This window comes from Tachypleus tridentatus, chromosome 10, assembly GCF_004210375.1.
Source record: "Tachypleus tridentatus isolate NWPU-2018 chromosome 10, ASM421037v1, whole genome shotgun sequence".
Taxonomy (NCBI): Eukaryota; Metazoa; Arthropoda; class Merostomata; order Xiphosura; family Limulidae; genus Tachypleus; species Tachypleus tridentatus.
The window spans coordinates 154,030,281-154,049,977 of NC_134834.1; the positions used below are offsets into that span (position 1 = coordinate 154,030,281).

General features: G+C 32.2%; 1 protein-coding gene across 1 annotated transcript in view; it reads right to left on the bottom strand.

Annotated features, from left to right (window-relative positions):
- Positions 1-5,496: 5,496 nt before the first annotated feature.
- LOC143230674 (calcineurin B homologous protein 1-like) overlaps positions 5,497-19,697 on the bottom strand; it is a 40,173-nt gene continuing 25,972 nt past the window's right edge. The window contains exons 3-5 of the mRNA XM_076464619.1: positions 11,941-12,131; positions 9,794-9,897; positions 5,497-8,136 (exon numbers count right to left, since the gene is read on the bottom strand). Coding sequence (XP_076320734.1) covers positions 8,002-8,136; positions 9,794-9,897; positions 11,941-12,131 — 430 coding nt within the window. The 3' untranslated portion in view covers positions 5,497-8,001. The remainder of the gene's footprint in view (positions 8,137-9,793; positions 9,898-11,940; positions 12,132-19,697) is intronic.

Genomic DNA, 19,697 nt, shown 5'->3' on the forward strand with positions numbered 1-19,697 from the left:
AAATTCTCTACTCTACTTACAATGCTCCAAACGTTTTTAGTTCGTAGCATGACAACAAAACTTAATAAAAGCAGTGCTTAACATTATATATAAAGATTTATTTGTGGAGTGCTTTTAAATTTATTAAATTGAGGTTTGTTGTCCACGTCTGAAAATGCTGATTAAAACATGGTCTGTTATTTACGTCTAATAGTGATGAATTAAGAAGTTTTTATAAAAACGAATTCTATTCATCTAAGCCTTTGTCCATGTCTAATAAGATCTGGATTAAACATAACTGTTATATAAACTTTTAGTGTTTGTTTTTTATGTCTAGTGATGTTGAGTTAAGAAATAAAAATGCTAAAAATACTTAGTCTGTGTTAGGGATCTTTTGTCAATATTGCCCGCAGTGGTTCAGCGATAACTCAGTGGGCTTATAAATATAAAACCCGGGCTTCAATACTTACGGTAGGTACAACACAGACCAGTGTAGCTTTATGCATAACAACAAATAAACAAAAAAATATTAATATCTAAAGGTGTAGAGTTAAGAAACCACCGCTATAAAACTTTTTGGTTTTTTCAGTACATTCATACATAGACAACAGACATAGGATAAAAAGTCGATTTTATAACACTTATTTTGTAATTTAACACATCTGATGAATAGACAACAGACCGTGACGAACATTAAATGCGTTTTTATAACAATGATTTCTTATTTGAGGTCTTCACTTTTAGAAATGGACAACAAATTTGAACCAATAGAAAAATTCCTGTTATAAAAATACTCAAGTCGTCAATAATCTAAGATTTGAAGTTGAGAAATCACTGTTATGTAAACGGCTAGTGTTTGTTGGAGTCTGTTGTCCATGTTTCGTAGTGCTTTGTTCTTTGTGGGTATGTTGGATTTTAGATACCCAGGAGGGTCAGGTGCAAAAGACTTCTTCCTCCATCCCTAACTTACATTTCAGCTACTACAATGTTGTAGTTGTAGTCCTTTAGGGCCAGAGTAATCCATAGTACTCCGGCCCTTTGCAGGGCAATGTCCATATATTGTCTTGAGCTACGCTTTTTATGTATTTTTCTTTTCCTATTTTATTCTTTTTTCATTAGTATTATTGTTATTTTTTAAATCTATTTATATATGTATTTAAATAAAATGAATATTATACCAATTCTAAACGTCTAGTGCATTGTGGCCAGCTTGATTTATATTTCTTAAATATATATTCATTACAGAGAAGTACTTAGGACTATGTTCATCATGTACGTAGTATCTGTCGGGATCACACAATAAATCATTTTTATGCCATTTTTTATTAAAATAATTTATTGCATTATGCAAGAGTATCGGAAACTGTTTCTAAGTTTGCATACTTGTGCACAAATGTGGATGAAGTACTGCGGGGTACTTTATAAGCTGAGGTTAAGATTGAATTTTGTAATTGTTTTTGTCTTATGTTTATCCAGGCTGGACATGCGTATTCTATAATGGGTCTAATGTATGTTTTGTAAATTTTTATTATATTATCAGGTGATGTTCCTTTATTTTTACCCGATAGGCTTCTTGCATAATTTGTTCTTTTCCAGATTCTAGTCAGGATATTGTTAGTATGCTGTATCCACGTTAATTTGATATCGTAAGTTAATTCTACTAAAACTTTAGCCGAGTAGTCTGTACAAGTGATCCGTTCATGTATAATTTTGGTGGATTTTTTTTAGTTTATTTAATTTGCTGAATAATATTACTTGGTTTTTTCGAAATATTTATCTTTATTCTATATTTCTGGTGGTATTCTTCTAAGTTATTCAGGACTGGTTGGAGGTTTGTTGCTGCTCTTAGAGTGGAGGCACTTTTCCAAACCGCTACATCGTCAGCAAATTGTGATGCAAAACCTAACTTTGGGTCCGACAGTGGCATATTACTCACATACATGATAAATAAGATAGGGCTAACTACCCCTTCCTGTGTTTCGTAGTGCTGGAATACGTTTGTTTGAAGTTAAGCACAAAGGAATGCAATAGGCTATCTGTGCTCTACCCACCACAAGTATTGAAACCCGGTTTCTAGCATTTTAAGTCCGCAGACACAGTGCCTGTATCAATAGGGAGCACTGACGTAAGACACCGCTGTTATAAAATCACTTACTTTTAGTCGTGGTTTTATTACATCCGCCATACCTAGAAGAAGAGTGATTATTACTCTCCTTACAACTTTGTTCTGAAAGATATAATTTTTTTTTTCTATCTTAAAGAAATTTTGTTTTTCAATTAAACTCACATACGTGAATTGTAAAGGTAAAATGTAACTGACTTCCATAGCCAAAGTAAGTCCAAAAATAATGTACTCCACGAAAATAAAATAATGTTATAATAAAGCTGATTTTTATAGTTCGCAAAATATATTCTCGAAAAACACAACATCAACTAACTGATCTTTAGTCTCTACACATAATGTTGCGTAACTGTGCTAAGTTATCGGCCGCTAACAAGGCACTAATTAATTTCATATGTCGATTATGGTCTCAATATTAAAGCAGCATGAAAAAAACATGTTGATTGTTACCAACGTTGATTATTGAACCATAATAACGAAACTTCTGAACAGGTTATGGGTTTACTGCGAAACAGCTATAGAACTCCCGTCATATATAGTCCTTTGCTATTACCCTAATCCATGATGTTATGATAGTGAACGATAACATTAACTGTTGTGGTTTGTACAAAATAGTACCCAGCTATTTACCAGTTTATATATATGAATATATATTGATCCTGTACTCAATAACTAACTTTTTTATTTACTTGATGTGGTTGACTGTTTGACAAACAGACTGGCGATCCCAATTTAAACTTTTTCTGACGTCGAGCAAACCGTAGATTCCGTTATGATCAGGAAAATATTTTTTCTTGGAACGAAAAGCCTTTCTGTTGTGGTTTGAAGAAGGGCTTAAATCCGGAACGAATTCATAAGAAGCTAAATGATGTTCACAAAATTCAGGTATGTTTGTTTGTTTTTAGAATTATCGCTCCAAGCAACACAAGGACTGTCTGCACACAGCCTTTCCTAATTTTGAATTTAAGACTAGAGAAGACATCTAGTCCACAGCACTTACCATTTAATTTTGTTTTACTGAGTAATAGGATTTGCTTGTCATTCTTATAACACACTCGTGGCCCAAGAATGCAAAGAAAGTTTTTGCAGATTTACACTTCAAGCACATTAACGACGAGACCATGCCAAATTGGTTTAAGTATTTATTTATTAAGAACTACCAGTTTAAAGTACATAATTTCTTTGTTATGAATATTCCAAAGTAAAATAAAATGAGTTCTTACTATAACCAATTTCTTTGCCCTCAAATTTACAGATTTACTATGCTGAAATCCCACGTTCGATTCTTAGCAATAAACATGGTGTAGATGTCCCTTTGTATAGCTTTAAAATAAAACAATAGCTTATACATGAAAGCTTATAAACAAGATTCAGTTCAATTAGTCCAAGTTGATCCTTTTTTATTTCCGAATGTACAATTTTAATTCGATCATTATTATTTATAATTTATATTCTCCATCTATCTTTCCTCCCTCTCTAATTTTCTTAGTTTATTCAGAACAGTCTGGAAGCATTTTAGATAAGTTTGTTTATGTCCAATAATAACTTTTACCTTGCATGTACATCTTCAAGGTAAATAAGAAGGCTGAATCGCGTCTTGGTGGTCTATTGTTTCGTTTTGATTCATAAGGCTGGATGTTGTCTTTATTTTTCCATTGTTGTGTTGACGATGCATAAGAAGGCTGGATCTCATCTTGCTTTCTTGTAATTTTGGCTAAGTTTGAGAATGCAGGTCCTCATCTTATTTTGTCATTTCGTCCATCTTTGAGAAGACTGAATCTTGTATTGTTTGTTATTTTAGCTAAGTTTGAAAAACTGTACCTTGGCTAGTTTTTTATTATTATTTTAGCCAGATGTCAATGACTATATTTTAACCTGATTTTTTGACATTTAAGCCAAAATTAAGATTTGAAAATCTTGTCTTTTTCTTTTTTCCACTTTGTCCAAGTTTGAAAATGTTGCAGCTAAGCTTGTGAAGCAGGAAGTAGTTTTGTTCTACTGTTATTTTGGCAAAGTTTGAGAAAACAGGAACTTATTTTGTCATTTGGATAAGTTTAGAAATGTATTTCTTGTTTACCTTGTATAATTATCTACCTGCAGAAATAATTCATCTTCATCTCTTCTATTTATTGGTCCATCTGACCAAATGGTTTCATATTTTTCAATATATTTCCTGTATAATGTTTACAAGAAGAGAACAAATGAATAAGAAGTACAGGTGTTTTATCTGACATGTGTAGACCACTAAACTGAAATGTCTAGCACTAGTGTTGTTGATGTGTCATATGCTCATTCTACATGCATACTATTCAGCGTCATGCAGAAAATGTAATGTAATCACAGTACAAACTTTTATATGAATTATCTTTTTTTGCAAAAATCTGTCTCAAATCGAATATTATAGATCATCTATCAACTGTGAATTATCTTAAATGTTTAATGCACTTCAGATATGTTAATGTAGAAGTTAATGTTCTGACATGTGTCTCCTGACAACTACCCCACTAAAGCTGTGCTTCTCAGCAATCTTGTTCAAGAAGTACACTAGTCATTTTCTTTTTTATATAGCAGCCTCAGGGTTACATTCAGAATTGTAGAAGTATTGAAAAAAAACTTTCAAATCACATGGACTTGACAACTCAATTAAGTTTTTAAAAACCTCAACAACATTCGTTTTTTAAAACAAATATTAAACAAAGACAGTCAGATAATTACAAATTTCTCTGATGAAAGATGTAACATCTTTCAATAAGTGCTCTTAAAACCAACACTTAACCAATAAACTCAACTATAAAATGTCAGTGTAGAAACATGTTATATCACTCAATAACAAGTGTTCCTGTAACCAATACTTAACTGTTACAGTTGTACACTTCTGGCTGGAAGTTGTTATACCACTTAATAACAAACGTTCTTAAAACCAACACTTAACCAGTACAGTTAGCTATAGATTTCAATGTTGAGAGCAGTTATACCTCTTAACCACAAGTGTTTCCAAAACCAATATACAACCAATACATTCAGGTGGACACTTCTATATTGAAAGTTGTTATACTCTTAAATAACAAGAGTTTCTAAAACCAACAATAAACCAGTGAAGACAGCTGTAAACTTCAATATCTAAACCTGTTATACATCTCAACAGCAAGTGTTTCTAAAACCAAAGCTTTATAAATGTGTGTGTGGGTGTATTTTCTTATAGCAAAGCCACATCGGGCTATCTGCTGAGCCCATGGAGGAGAATCAAACCCCTGATTTTAGTGTTGTAAATCCATAGGCATACTGTTGTACTAGCAGGGGCAAGCTTTATAAGTACCGTTAGTTGTACACTACTGTGTTGAAAACTGTTAAACTGCTCAATAAAAAGCATTCCAAAACGACATTCAACCCATAGATTTGAAGGTAAATTTCATGTCAAATTTATTATATATTTCAAAGTTCTTCTGAAACCAATGCTTAACCAATACATTTAACTATAAACTTCTGTATCAAAAACATTTATACATCTCAACAAGTATTTCTAAAACAAACTGTTTTTTTAATATAGCTAGCTGTATGCTTCTACACTGAAAGTTATTTCACTCAATAACAAATGTTCTCAAAACAAACATATTTGGTATGACAGTGATTCAAACCCACAACCCTCAAATTGCAATTTGAGTGCCCTAACCACCTAGCCATGCTTGGCCATAGTGAGAGGATTAATGTTTACCTATTCTGAGCTTCTGATTGGTTATTCACATCACAGACAGAAGTAGGCATATATAAGGGAGCATTTCCAAAAATGGATAGAGGTTAGCAGTTCCACTGTATTTGATTCAGTATGAGTGATATCTTAGTAAACAGCTAAGATAGAAGGTCCTTATTTTACATTCTAGCTTGTAAATATCAGTTATTTGAGTTCCTAATGAATACGAAACTACAGACTTTGTATGTCGACATCACAAACATCTAATTTGAATCAGTGCTGCATTCAACATAATATGCAACACACAAAAATTGATATTTAACTGTGTTGTAAATATTTACTTTTAACTGAAGAAATGAAATAATGTATAATACTAAAATTTGAACTATAATGTACAGTTTGATACCAAATGTATTGACATTAATTCATAAAATAGTAATTATATAAAATGGTTAATGTTTACCTGTACACACTAGCTATAGTTTTCTCCTTGGTAGTTTGAATGGTGGAGCTAAAGTTTGTACAGTGTTTAACTTTTACCTATATGCACTGATTAGTAATAACAATAACTGTCTCATGGTTTGTGTGGTTAAGATCTTCACAGTGTTTGATATTAATCTATATCTAGTATTTAGTACCAACAACACCTGCCAGATTAGTTGTTCATACTGTTTACTACTAATGCATATGTACTTAGTAGTTCTACCAATTCAGCCAAGGTCTGTGCAGTGTTTAACCTTTTCAGTGCCATAGACGAGATAACTCATCCAAGCCAATCGGTAACACAGTGCCATGGACGAGTTAATTTGTTCTCAATAATACTGAACTTCAACGCTGGATATCAGCACCATACATGCATTTGACCTACTTACAAAGTGTTTCACTTTCGATCCAAAATGGTATTACGAAAACAGTTACAAAATGAAGAAGCATTAGATACGTATTGTAGCAACTGAAATACTTGGCAGTCAACAGGTTAATGTTTACCTCCATGTACTAGTGAATATAGAACTTGTCTGTTTGGTAGTTTGATTGGTTCAGTTAAGATCTTTACAATGTTTAATATACACCTATGCATTCTTGCAGATGATATTGTAAGACCTGGTGATCTGTTACCTTCAAAAAACATTTACTATAATGAAAAGGTGTGTGCCTGTTATACATTACAATCATAACTAAGCAAGTTTTGACTGTAAAAGGTTAATGAAGAAAGTGAGAGCTTGGAAGTTTTAAAATAAATCACATGATGTATTATAAATGGAGTGTCAGATGAAAACAGACCTTATTAAAAAACAAGATGGAATAAAATTGAACTGAATAATAAGATAAGGACTGCTACTGAATTGTGAAACTTTAAGAAAAATTTTAATTTACTATTAACAGGAAATAAGAATATCACTAAAAAGCAATCTCACAGCAACTACTCAGTTTTATCAGTAAATAAAAGTAAGCACAACCAAATGTTGTGTATTAAACTGAAGAGCATAAAAACTGTGTTTCACCTTCATAACACAGTTAGTGAAATTTCTCTTCTTGTATGAGACCAGTGCCTCAAAACCTTAAGTTAGTAATGACCATATTAGTTTACAATAAGATATTAGGACGTTCATTGAATAAAGGTAAAATATCTCTCAAAATTTGAAGTAACTGTGTGAAATACCTGAAGTGGTTTTGTTTCTGCACTGCTAACATTTAAAACCTGGGTAAGATTAAATGAAGGTGATAATGATGTATGAAAATGCAACAAATATACACACACACAAATGAAAAATGATATACTATAATAAAATTTTTGTTAGTGAATTATAAACCCAGTAATAATTGTCAAGGAGGAAAAAGAACATAGCACTTAGTAACAAAATTAACTCATGTAAACAATTAACAAAACAGTAAGTTTAAAACTCACTTGAACAAAAAACAGGCAAAGAATATCTTCAAATAATCAGAAACAATATTAATCATTATAAAGCTATTTCTCATGCTCATAAATTTTCATTACGATAAATACTAAAAGAGTCAAACAAATGTGTATTATAATTAGCAAAAACTATACTTAATCGGACATCTTAGGATAACACCAACTACCATTTACTTAAGTTTTTCATGAATGTTGATACTTATGAATAATGCGGTTTGAAAATTTTAAATTACATAGCAAGCACAATCCATGCCTGAATTGAATACAGATTTCCCTTCATGACAAACAAAGTTTTCAGTGTAAAAACCGAATGCTCATTTTTTCTTCAACATCAGTTCTTTCTAAAGTTGCACAGAATTCTTCAAAGGAGATCATCTGGTCTCCATCTGTGTCTGCCTCCATGATAGTTCGATCAGCAATGCTTGCCAACTGTAATTGGTTTAAAAAGAAAGTTTACTTTTTTTAGAATTTTCAAAACTTCAGAGATCCAAGATGTTTACAGAGAGTGATAATCACAATTAATTATAATAGCACTCATTCTTTGACACATTTGTCTACGTATCATTTACCATATAAAGGACTAGTTGGTATATTCAGTAAAATAAAAACTAAACTTCAAGATAAAGTGGACCATAATTATGATTTCATCAATTACATGGACATTTCTAGACGATAGTTTAGCTTTCAAAAACAACTGAAGTTTTCAGAGAATTAGACAAGATATTCAATATTTTAATATAATATAAAAAAAAAATTAAAAATTCCATCTGTTAAACAAAGTATTTCTCAAGTGATTGAGAGACTAGATGGGACTTAAACCTATAGATTCGGTTTATCAGAAGTATTGACTTTGCAAGTTACAAAGGATTATGAGACATGGTAACTTCAATGGTTGAAGCATTGAATATCAAGTGAATTTGAAAGTTTGAGTCCAACAAAATGTTAATTTTTACTTCTTCCAAAACACTTCTAATTATATGGTATGCTAATTTACAAATAACTCCAAAAATTAAAACAACATACTCTAGTGCACAAAAGTAATCACAAACAGTGATATACTGTACATGCAAGAAAGGATAGTTTTCAGTGACTGGTAAATAAGTCCTTTATTGTCAATAATATTCTTCATTTCAGCAAAATAATTATGTTAAATACATCTGAATATAGAATACATGTCATTAATTTCTTGAAATGTAACTCATGTTCATGACAAAGGTTCTTTAACATATTTTTGAAAATATTATGTACAAAATACTTTAAAAGTAAATCTAAAAGAATTATACAGAACTTTGTTAAAAACAGTTGCAGTAAAAATTATGCAGAAAAAGTTTGTTCAAAGCTCAAAGCTACAAAATAGGCTATCTGTGCTAACTTCGTCCATCACAGGTACTGAAACCCGAATTTTAGTGTTACAATCTGGTAACTTCTCAGTGAGTCACAGGAAAGAAGCATATTAGTTAGTACAACATATATCAAAACATATTCCTAAATGCAATTTAAGACTTACATATACATGTTTGAAGGAAACTATAATTTTTGTTATCATTAAACCTTGTACACATTGAAAGCCACTGATTTCTAACTTAAGAAACACCTACCAGTCTGTAAGATTTAAATGTGAAGAGTTGCTTAGTTTGGAGGTTTTCCTTACCTCAAGCTGTATATAACACAAATACTAAGGTTGCACTTATCAATGAAAAGTTTTGTTTTTGAAGGTTCTTCTGACCTTCAGCTACATATAACATAGGCAATAAATGTGATGATGATTCACCTCTAGACACTGACAGTAACTTTATAAGTAAGAACTGTTTACTTTTAAAGGTATAGGTTTTATGCAACATTGGCAATAAAGTTACATTTACAGTTTAAAATTATGTAGTTTTGGAAGTACTTCTGATCTGTAACACAAGCAGTATTATGTTTATAGTTGAAATGGGTAGTAAGGTTAAAATTAACATTGAGGGGTTTGTTTTTGAGGTTCTCCTGACCCCCAGCTGTATGTAACCTGTAAATTAAGATTATGGAAAGTTATGCTTAGTAATTTTTACCAGCTTGCCTTGGTTTGGGAAGGTTCATCGAGACTTACTTGTTCTTCAGATATATTGGCTCCCACCATCATGTGTAGAACAGCAAGGAGTTCATCTCTAGAAATCTTGTTATCATCGTCTAGGTCATACATACGAAATGCAACTGTAACAAACAAAAAACATATAAAAACAAACTTGCTTTTGATGCATTTAAAAATACAGAGTTAAATACACACAAGATAAAGTTCAATACATTTTTTTTTCACTTTTTTCTATAGTTATTCATTTGTATCAATTATATTAAGTCAAAAATGTGTAATTTTATAATATACAAAAAATGTGTATATTCCTTTCTGTTATGCCTTTACATGTTATTTAACTATGATATATATTTTTGATGGATATACCAGAGTTTACACTTCCTCATTATAAAAGTGAACATGCTGCACACAATAGTTTAATGATACTTCCTTTAAAAATTTGATATATAAAATTTACAGTTCCATGTATCTCTGATAACACTATAAAATCAGTTTATAGCTAATAAATACAAAGGTTGAATAATTTATATTAAAATGATTTTGGAGTTTCATTATGTCTATCATTCATGTTGCCATTTTCAGTCAAGATGTATTTTGATAATGATCCTGTAACATTGTTCTTACTGCAGAAGACTCTGCCATAAGACTGTAGTATTCAAAACACACTGTTCATCCTTGAAGCTTCCACACGTTTTCTAGTGAGTGATTACAGTAGCTTCACAGTACCTATTTCAACAGTTTGAGCACAGATAAACCTATAAGCTCTGTGTCTGGTGGCTTCATTGCTAAGTCTTTATATGGAGCAACATAAGTAACTAGAAAAAGGAATTTGTATTCAAGATATACATACAATGATTGAATAGATATGTTGTGAAAGCAACTTCTGTACAGGTGACTTGTTTTGCTTTTGCAGATGCAAATTATGTTACACAATTTTGCCCAGAACACATGTATGGCTTTGTATAGTAACTTTTGTGTTTGGAGATTTTCACTTGTAAGATGCTGCTCTTTGCTTACCATGGCAAGAGTATGGCATGCTACAAATCTTTTTCTGGATGGTCTTGTTGCACCAAGTTCATCTATGTTTCTTTGTTTTTCCAATACTATTAAGTGCAAAGGTTATCCTAGTCTTGGAATTCTAAACCTTCAATCTAAACACATCTTCAAAATATGAGTATACTAATATTTTGTATGTAGAGTTATTACATACCCTTCATAAATTATAACAAATAATGACAGAATGTAGATTTGAAAGTTTTTGTTCTACTGTGATTTTATATTGGATGTTATTACATAGTTTACTACTTATTCTAATATAACTTACTCAACCCTCTGTACTTAGCAAGTTTGTGCCAAGTTTAATGCAGTTTGATTAAATATTCCCCTTATGAGAAGAACTAGGAAAGGTTAACAAAAGGATAATTTCAATAATTTGTGTTAAATGAAAATAATTCATAGAAAATTATACATGTATTTAACAAGCTGTTTTTCATGTCTTTCAAATTTCTAAGTTTCAGCCACTCCTGATATTCTATTTCTAGTTAACCTTGATCCACTCCACTGCCTAGATATTCAAAATTCACACCATGCTTTAAATACAATCTTGAAAATGAGTGCATAGATGGCTTTCTGTCAGTATGAATAAAAGTAAAATGTACAAAAATACCATACATGCCCAACCTAATTTAATGACAAGATGTTAATTGCAAGCTTTTTATCATGTGAACTCTAACTGGAAAACAAATTATAATTGTAAATGAAGCCCTTATATTCCATTCTAGCCTTCTGTTTAAGAAAAATATGTTAAAATGGTTAAAATCTTGCAACGTTGGTAACCTGATCATTGCCTGCCAAAACACTTAATGAAAAATATTCCAAGGTACATACAACTGGTTATTGTATAATAACATCAATCTTTAAGAAAGCATTCACAAAAAGTGTACACATCATACATTAATAACTCAAGTAGAAAAATACAATTAGCTATTAAATCAACAGTTGGTATTGCTAAAAACAAAAAATTTCAAAATTTATTATTTCAAAACATCACTGGTTATAAGTGCTTAATGGGTAATTACTCATACCACTGTATACATCTCTAGCTTAAAATACTTTCATTTCAAATGATGTTTAAACATCAACACATTCATATATCAGAAACTTACACCTTAACTTTTCTTCACGACTGTTAAACTTGTTCTCCTTGTTTTTCTTGAGTGGCCTAAATCGAGACAACACGTGCATAAACTGTCTGAAATTGATGCGATCATCATGTGCATCAGTAAAAAATGCATGTACTATTCGATCACCCAGAGGATTAATTGCTAATTCTGGGATTCTAAGGAAGTCTTCTCGACTGTAAAAGATTGTGAAATCAATAAACCAGAATAACTAGTTAATAAAATATATCAAACACATACATTAATTTTTACAATAGATATGAAAATAGGTAATCCTAAGGTAGTAATTTACAAAGAGCCACATTCTGACATTAGCGACAACACTTTTATATTTTAATTTCCTAATAATACAGAAACAACAAAGTACATGTGGTTGATATAAATCAAATGAAGAAATATGAGGCAATTCCACGTAACTATTGTTTAACACTATTAAAAGTTCCTTTATTAATAATTACTAGAATGACAGACTGCTGAGAAAAGTTAACATTTTATTTACCTGAAAATGTAATTTCAATGTACATTTATTTATGCATTCAGAGTGTGTGAAGTCATCAAGGGATACATCCCATCCTGTAAGAGATGGAAGTTCAGTTGAGGGTTGGCAAAAGTGGGGTGTCGACAATAGTATTGGAATGGCCCAACCACTAAGACAAGTCTCTGAGGAGAGAAGGCTTTAGCACATATCATAGAGGACAGAGAGTTATAACAAATTCTCTAACGGTCACTAAAAGTCCATTGAAAATGTTTCATGCATGCCCACCTGAGAGGGGCAAGATATTCCAGAGACAAAAAAAAAAAAGTAGAGCCTCCAGAAAAGTATGGGAGAGGAAAGAATTGAGGTGATAGATGTTCCATGTCCCATGGACAAATGGAAGAAGGTTGAGCATAATTGAGTCAATTCTTGGTCCATTTTAAAGTCTTTCAATTTTTGAGTAAGAGAGTCAGGACTAGACAACCCAGATGAGCTGTCTCTTGCAAGAGATATGGTGTGGTCAAGAAGAGGTAAGGAGAAGCCATTCATCCATGTAATAATGAAAACAAAATCAAGAACTGTGGATGTGGTGAGAAAATACTCCCACAAACAAGTTACAGACATAAACAACTGATGCAATGCCAAAGAAAAGAGCTTAAAACTGGTACATATAATCCCAGTGAACATAAAGGAAATAAAGTGAGGATGGTACAATCAGAATATAGAGAAAGGTCTACAAGACACTGACCTTCATTATCAATAGACCAGGGAAAGAGGCTAATGGGAAGAAAGGAACAACTTCAACAAAATAACCATAAGATGGTGGTTGAGAGAGAAAAAGTCCAAGATAAGAGTGAAAACCTTACAGAGGGGCAAACAACTCTCTCTCTCTGCTCACTTTTCCCACATAAATCCTTTTGACACATACACATTCCACAAGCCACAGTGCTTAAAGTCTTAAACTTATGTATTACATTTGAGGTGCTATAGCTCTAATAATGAAGCTGTAAATGTAAGAACGATAACTTTGAGGCATCTGTTATAATCAACATTTATTAATACACACACATCATCATCAAGGACAAGAAGTTTTATCCCCAGGAACTTTTTCAAAAGAAGACTGCACATAAAATAAGTATAGTATGTAGTATTGCACTGACAATAATCATCAATATTCTCTTACACAGAAATGTATATGACTATAAGAGTGAGTAACAGGCTGTTTCAATTACTTCAGAATCCAACTGATGAGACAAACTATTTTTCTCTACTCTTATCACAACAGTATTAGTGAATAATTCACTTATGCTACCCTGTGAGTTACCACAATTGTATCCTGAATTTGAGTGCCACTTATACAAATACTTTATTCAAATAATAACAAAGATTTGAATAATGTGACTTCAACAATATTAGTTAATTCTCAGCAATAAGGAATTGCAAACATAAAGTACAATTCTTACCAAGTTACATAACTATCACCTTTAATTACTTTCATTTCTGTTATTATGAAAACTTAATGAATCATTAAATATTAACTTACAAAATAAATACATTAATAATACCTACAACTAAACAATCTTGTATATTGAATAGTTGTCAATATTAATTTAAAAAGTAATAATTTCTGTTTGCTTTTGTGGCAAACTATAGGTGATTTAGGTTTGCCACATTAAGTTCAACTTCACATTTATGAGTGTGATGGTAAGCTACCATGAGCATAGCCTCTCAATGGCTCTTATGTCCAACAGATCCAATACCATGGTTTTAAGATGCATAAAATGCTGAAAATCAAGATGAAGTGGAAAAGGAACAGATGAGAAGTGAAGAAAAATATCTTCAGTAATATCATGAATGACGCACCAGTTGGCTAAAAAAGGGACCCAAAGGTTTGCAAACAGAAACAGACATGTCCATATAGCACCTGAGCTGACTGACAAAATAGGATGTGTGATGTCCAACCCAAATGGAGGATAGACAGTAATTAGCAGTTGAAGGACAAAACACAAGAAAAAATAAGGAGGTGGAAGGATCACAGGGTCAAGAAATGAAAGTGAATTCATGGAGCTGTGAGATACAAGAAACAAAGAATGAAGACTGGTATTTGCTAGCCACAACTTTAGTCTCCAAGGCATTAGAAACACCCACAAAGACTTCAGAACTATAAAACAGAGCCAGATAGAGATCACAAAGGCAAGAGCAGGGAAGAAGACTAACATCCCAGAAGATTTGAACAACAGAGGAATCAAGTAAACAGGGACAAGGCAGAAAACAAAATCCTAGCAAAAGTACTGAAAATGACTAACCATAGATTACAGAAAAAGTATGGAGATCACAGTGTAGGACTTCTGATGGGATAAGTAATGAAGGAGAATACTAATAAAAAGGTGAGAACAGGATAATTGATGACTAGTAAATATGTCACTGAATTAGGGAATCACTTTAAGAATTCATTGTTCTTGTAGCCAGATCAATTTTTTTTGTATAGTTTGTTATTTAGTGGCAACTTATCTTTAATTTAAACTGAAGTTAAAATAAACTAAAAGTAAATAAACACTGTGAAAAGCAATGTGAATCTCCAGAAATGGATTAAGTTTGAATTTTAAGAAACATACCCTTTAAAAATAGTTCTGAAGAAAAAAAATGAAGTTAATTTCAAGTCATGGGGTAGGGTTTATTGCACATGGAATATTGTTGCATAATGATTATATCATGTTATAGCAGAGTTCACATTTTAACATGTCTTAGGTGAGAGATAATCCAAGGAGAGTGGCATGCACAAAATTTCAAGGGTAGATGTACGAAGAATAGTTACTGTGTGAAAAGAGGTATGAATACTGTTTTGCAGGTTATTATGAAATTCCCGTAATAAGTATGACACACATGCATGTAAATATACCAATACACGTACAGAAACTGTGAAATAAAATTGTTCAATATGAGTAGCTGACTGACCAAACAATGAAGCTTCAGAAAACATGCAGACATGTGCAAGTTCTTAATACATACAAAATTTGTAGTTTAAAAATCTCTGGCCTGAAATGTATTTTTGAAATACTTATATGAAAGCAGAAAATGCTCTGTGGTTTTCCTGAGATTTACATAATTTGAGTAAAATTAGATAGGTGAGTGGTAGTTCAAAAACTGATAAATATTCAATATCATTACACAAAAGTCAATATCAAATAAGGAATGCCTACTACTTTTCATAGAAATATGAGATCCATATTATAAGTATTGAGATGACAACAAGTCACAGATTCATAAGTAGCACCAGAAACTCATTTATAAAGGTCTTTTCTCATATTTCCAAGCCCTTGGTCTTAGTTCTCTCAATTATACGTAAACAAATATTTGTTTGCCATGAGAAGAAACATTCCATATGAAAATCATTCGAAACATGCATTCAAATATGCTAAGTACAGGTTGTACAAATCCATGTAAAGAAACTTACAATTTTGTAACAAAATAATTGATTATTAATTCTACTGTGTAATAACAAAAGCAGGACATACATCACCATAACCAATGTCAGGATGTGCACTACCATATTAAGTAGCAAGGCATGTATCACAATACCAAATGGTAGGTGAAGCATGACAATACACCATAAAAAGATGTGCACTTTAATACACTAGAGATGAGCAATTGTAGTATTTTTAATCAATTAATGAACAGGCTCATTAATCAATTATTTAAACTTGACTAAGAATATTTTGCTTCAATTTTTTTAATGATGACCTATATATTTCCTTCTGGGCAAATGAATCACTCATGCTGACTATATACAATTAAACCATCAATATTGTGTTTTTGAAATATGTAGTAATCCCACTTGATCTTCTATAAATCATGCAAACTCAGTGGCGTAGCTAGAAATGGCCACTGGGGGGGGATAGTCTGAGAGCTTGATGCAAGTGCGCAGGCACGAAGCCATGCTAGGGAAGGGAGGCTGTTTCTGCTGTGTGTTAGATATTTGCATGCCAATGACAACTCTGTTGCAATGAGAGAAGATTTTTTGCAATTTATACCTGTTTATGATGTGACAGGCAGAAACTTGACTGATGTTATTATAACCAATCTGACAAAATATGGTACTGACATGGCTTACCTGCGAGGACAAGGGTACGACAGTGCTGCCTCTATAAGTGGGAAATTCAATAGTGTACAGAGACACATAACTGATAAATTCCCACTTGCACCCTATGTAAACTGCAGTGCCCATTCCCGAAACTTGGCAATTTCTGATACTTGTAAAGAAGTTCCTGTGCAAAATTGCATGGGAGTAATTTCTAACATTGAAAACTTTCTCAATACACCCAAACGAAAGCACGTTTTGGCTCTTTCGGTGGAGAATAAAGCACCTGAATCTAAAAAAAAAGTTTGAAAGGTCTCTGCCCCACCCGGTGGGTTGAGAGGCATGACTCAGTCATTGTCTTTCTAGAATTAATCCATGCAGTTGCAGATGCCCTTAAGATCATATCAGGTTGGCAACACAGAGATTCTGCCACGTAAACCAATCAATTGTTGTGTTCTATAACACAGCCAGAATGCATCATCATTCTACTTACCATTGCTAAATTGTTTTCCTTTAGTTTACCTCTGTGCAACTTACTGCAGCAACAGAACATTGATTTAGGTGCTGGGATGCATCATGCAGAAATAATGGAAGATTTAGTCCGTTCACTCAGAAATAATACTGTGAATGAATTTAACAACATTTTCTGTGAGGCTCAAACTCTGTGTAGTGAGCTTCAAATTGACATCATAATGCCAAGATAGGCTAAAAGACAAATGTACAGTGCTAACCCACAAACCACTAGCCCTGAGGAGTACTTTCGTACTGTTGTATTTGTACCATATGTTGATCACTTTCTTTCACAAATATGTGACTGACTGACCAGTCACAAAACTCTCCTTACAAACTTCATGTGCCTACTACCATCAGGATCTACCACAGAATGGTCAGAACCTACAGCACAACAATGCGACCAAATTAAAGAGTTGGTCAATATATACAAGGCTGACATTGACAGCACTTCACTAACTGCAGTAGGTGAACTTAGAGTTTGGTACAAATCGCTTGCAAACAACAGACCAAAATATGTCATTGATGCATATGCAATGTCCAATGCAGAAATGTTCCCAGTCATTTCTAGACTGTTGAAAGTATTTGCCAAGCTGCCCGTGTCAATGAGCTCAGTGGAGCGTTCGTTTTCAACTCTCAGAAGACTCAAAACGTATTTGAGAAATACCACCACTGAAGATCAAGTGAATGACCTGGCCTCATTATACATTCACCGTGATATTAAAGTTGAACCAAACTGTGTTGTAGATGTCCTGGCAAGAACGAACAGGTGTTTGAGCCTTTCATAGATATTCAATTGTATTTCTCTAGTTCTGACAAAACTTGCTGTATTAGAAGTGTTCAATCAGAAATTTGCATTTGACCATTTGTTGTGTGTAAAATTATCTGCCATGCAATCACGGATCTTTATGAAACTTCACAGGTGACAACTGAACTTGTCTAAAAAGTTTGGGTCCAGGGGGGTTAACCCACACCACCTGAGCTATGCCCCTGTGCAAATTAATAATTAAATAATGAAAATGTTTTACAATCACCAATAAGGGTAATAATGTTCTTATTTAAAACAAATGATTGCAATTAGAAATACTCAAGTAGCCAGTTAATCAACCTATGTACATTGTTTGAATAAAAATATGAAACAAGTTATTACAACATTTTGTAATCACCTCCCCTACTCACTGAAAAATAAACATATCTGATTTGATAATGATTTTATTATATACAGGGTGTCCATAAATTATTCATCCCTTTATAAGCCTTTATAAATATATCTTGATGGTGCAGAAATGTAATTGATGTTTCTAAAATTCAGATTTGTTATTAGTACCTGGAAAAGACCAAGAAATGAAACTTTACCAAAGCAGTGTTTATTTGACATTCATATTTTTTTGTACTAGCTTAGAAATAATCAGGTTTAGGCCTCAAATGGATTGCTGTAGATTCTATTGTGTTGATTTAAAAACTAATTTAAAAAAAAAAAACATTGATAATAATTAATAATCCAATATCTGAATTTTTTGTACCATACTGTAGTATAATGAAATTTCACTTTTTTAAAATTAACTTTTGAAAAAATGAAAGGTTTGGAAATTCCCTTCATTCTGTGCTGATTCATACAACACAAAGTAATACAATTATTCTGAACAAATAGGTGAGGTTTGGCTCCCTGGTTCACCCCCCTAGATTAATATATGCTAAGACAAAATTAAAGAATTGTTAATTCCAAAAAACTGGAAGGCCAGACCCCTAGACTCCCCTTCCCTTAGATAACATCTGCTTAAACAACATTAAATACAGTTATTCATTTCTGAAGAAATGGATGGAGGACGTTTGACCATTCTGAATTTTTCTCTTAGATATGCACTTACTGGTACAACAGTTACAAATTATAAAGATAACAAAATGGAAAAAATGGTAAGCTTGTACTTTGTATTCTCAAGGACTGCTGTTAGAAGTATTTCAATAATAGAGACAGGGAGAGCAAGTTTAGTGGCAATGGAACTTGAACTTGAGACTCAAATCAAAAGACTTCCCTTCTCATTATGTAATTTCACACTTAACAACAAACATGATGAAAATATCTTAATTACTTGGATAATTGGACAAATTGAAACAAAAGTGATCAAAACAATGAATTTAATTTAGTCAATTAATTTCATAGCAGTCAATATAATTGTAATTTTGATTAATTGAATGTTAGAATAATTGAAAACTAATAATTGGAACAACTAATTTAATTTAGTTGATAATTTTTTAACAATGCCATTGTAATTTTGATTAATTGACTGTTATAGTACTCAAAAACAGTAATAACCTGGAAACACAAACTTCATTTATTTGTCTACTTTTGTAACAATCAGTTTACTGTACTTTTGATTAATTAGTTTATGAGACATTAAATGGTGTAATTGCTGCTTGTAAGCAAGCCATTATAACAACTAATCAATTAAGTCTTCAAGCTCTATAATACTCCACAGCAGGATGAGCATGATAATACAAAACAGCAAAATATCTATTATGCAAATATACACAACAGCAGAGCATGCATCACTATAACCATTAATATAACATTCACAACAATACACCATACCAGGTCATAACAAAGACAACATAAAGATGCAAACAAAGATTTTAGATATACACAAATAAAAGATGTATTTAACCGTTCATATGAGAATG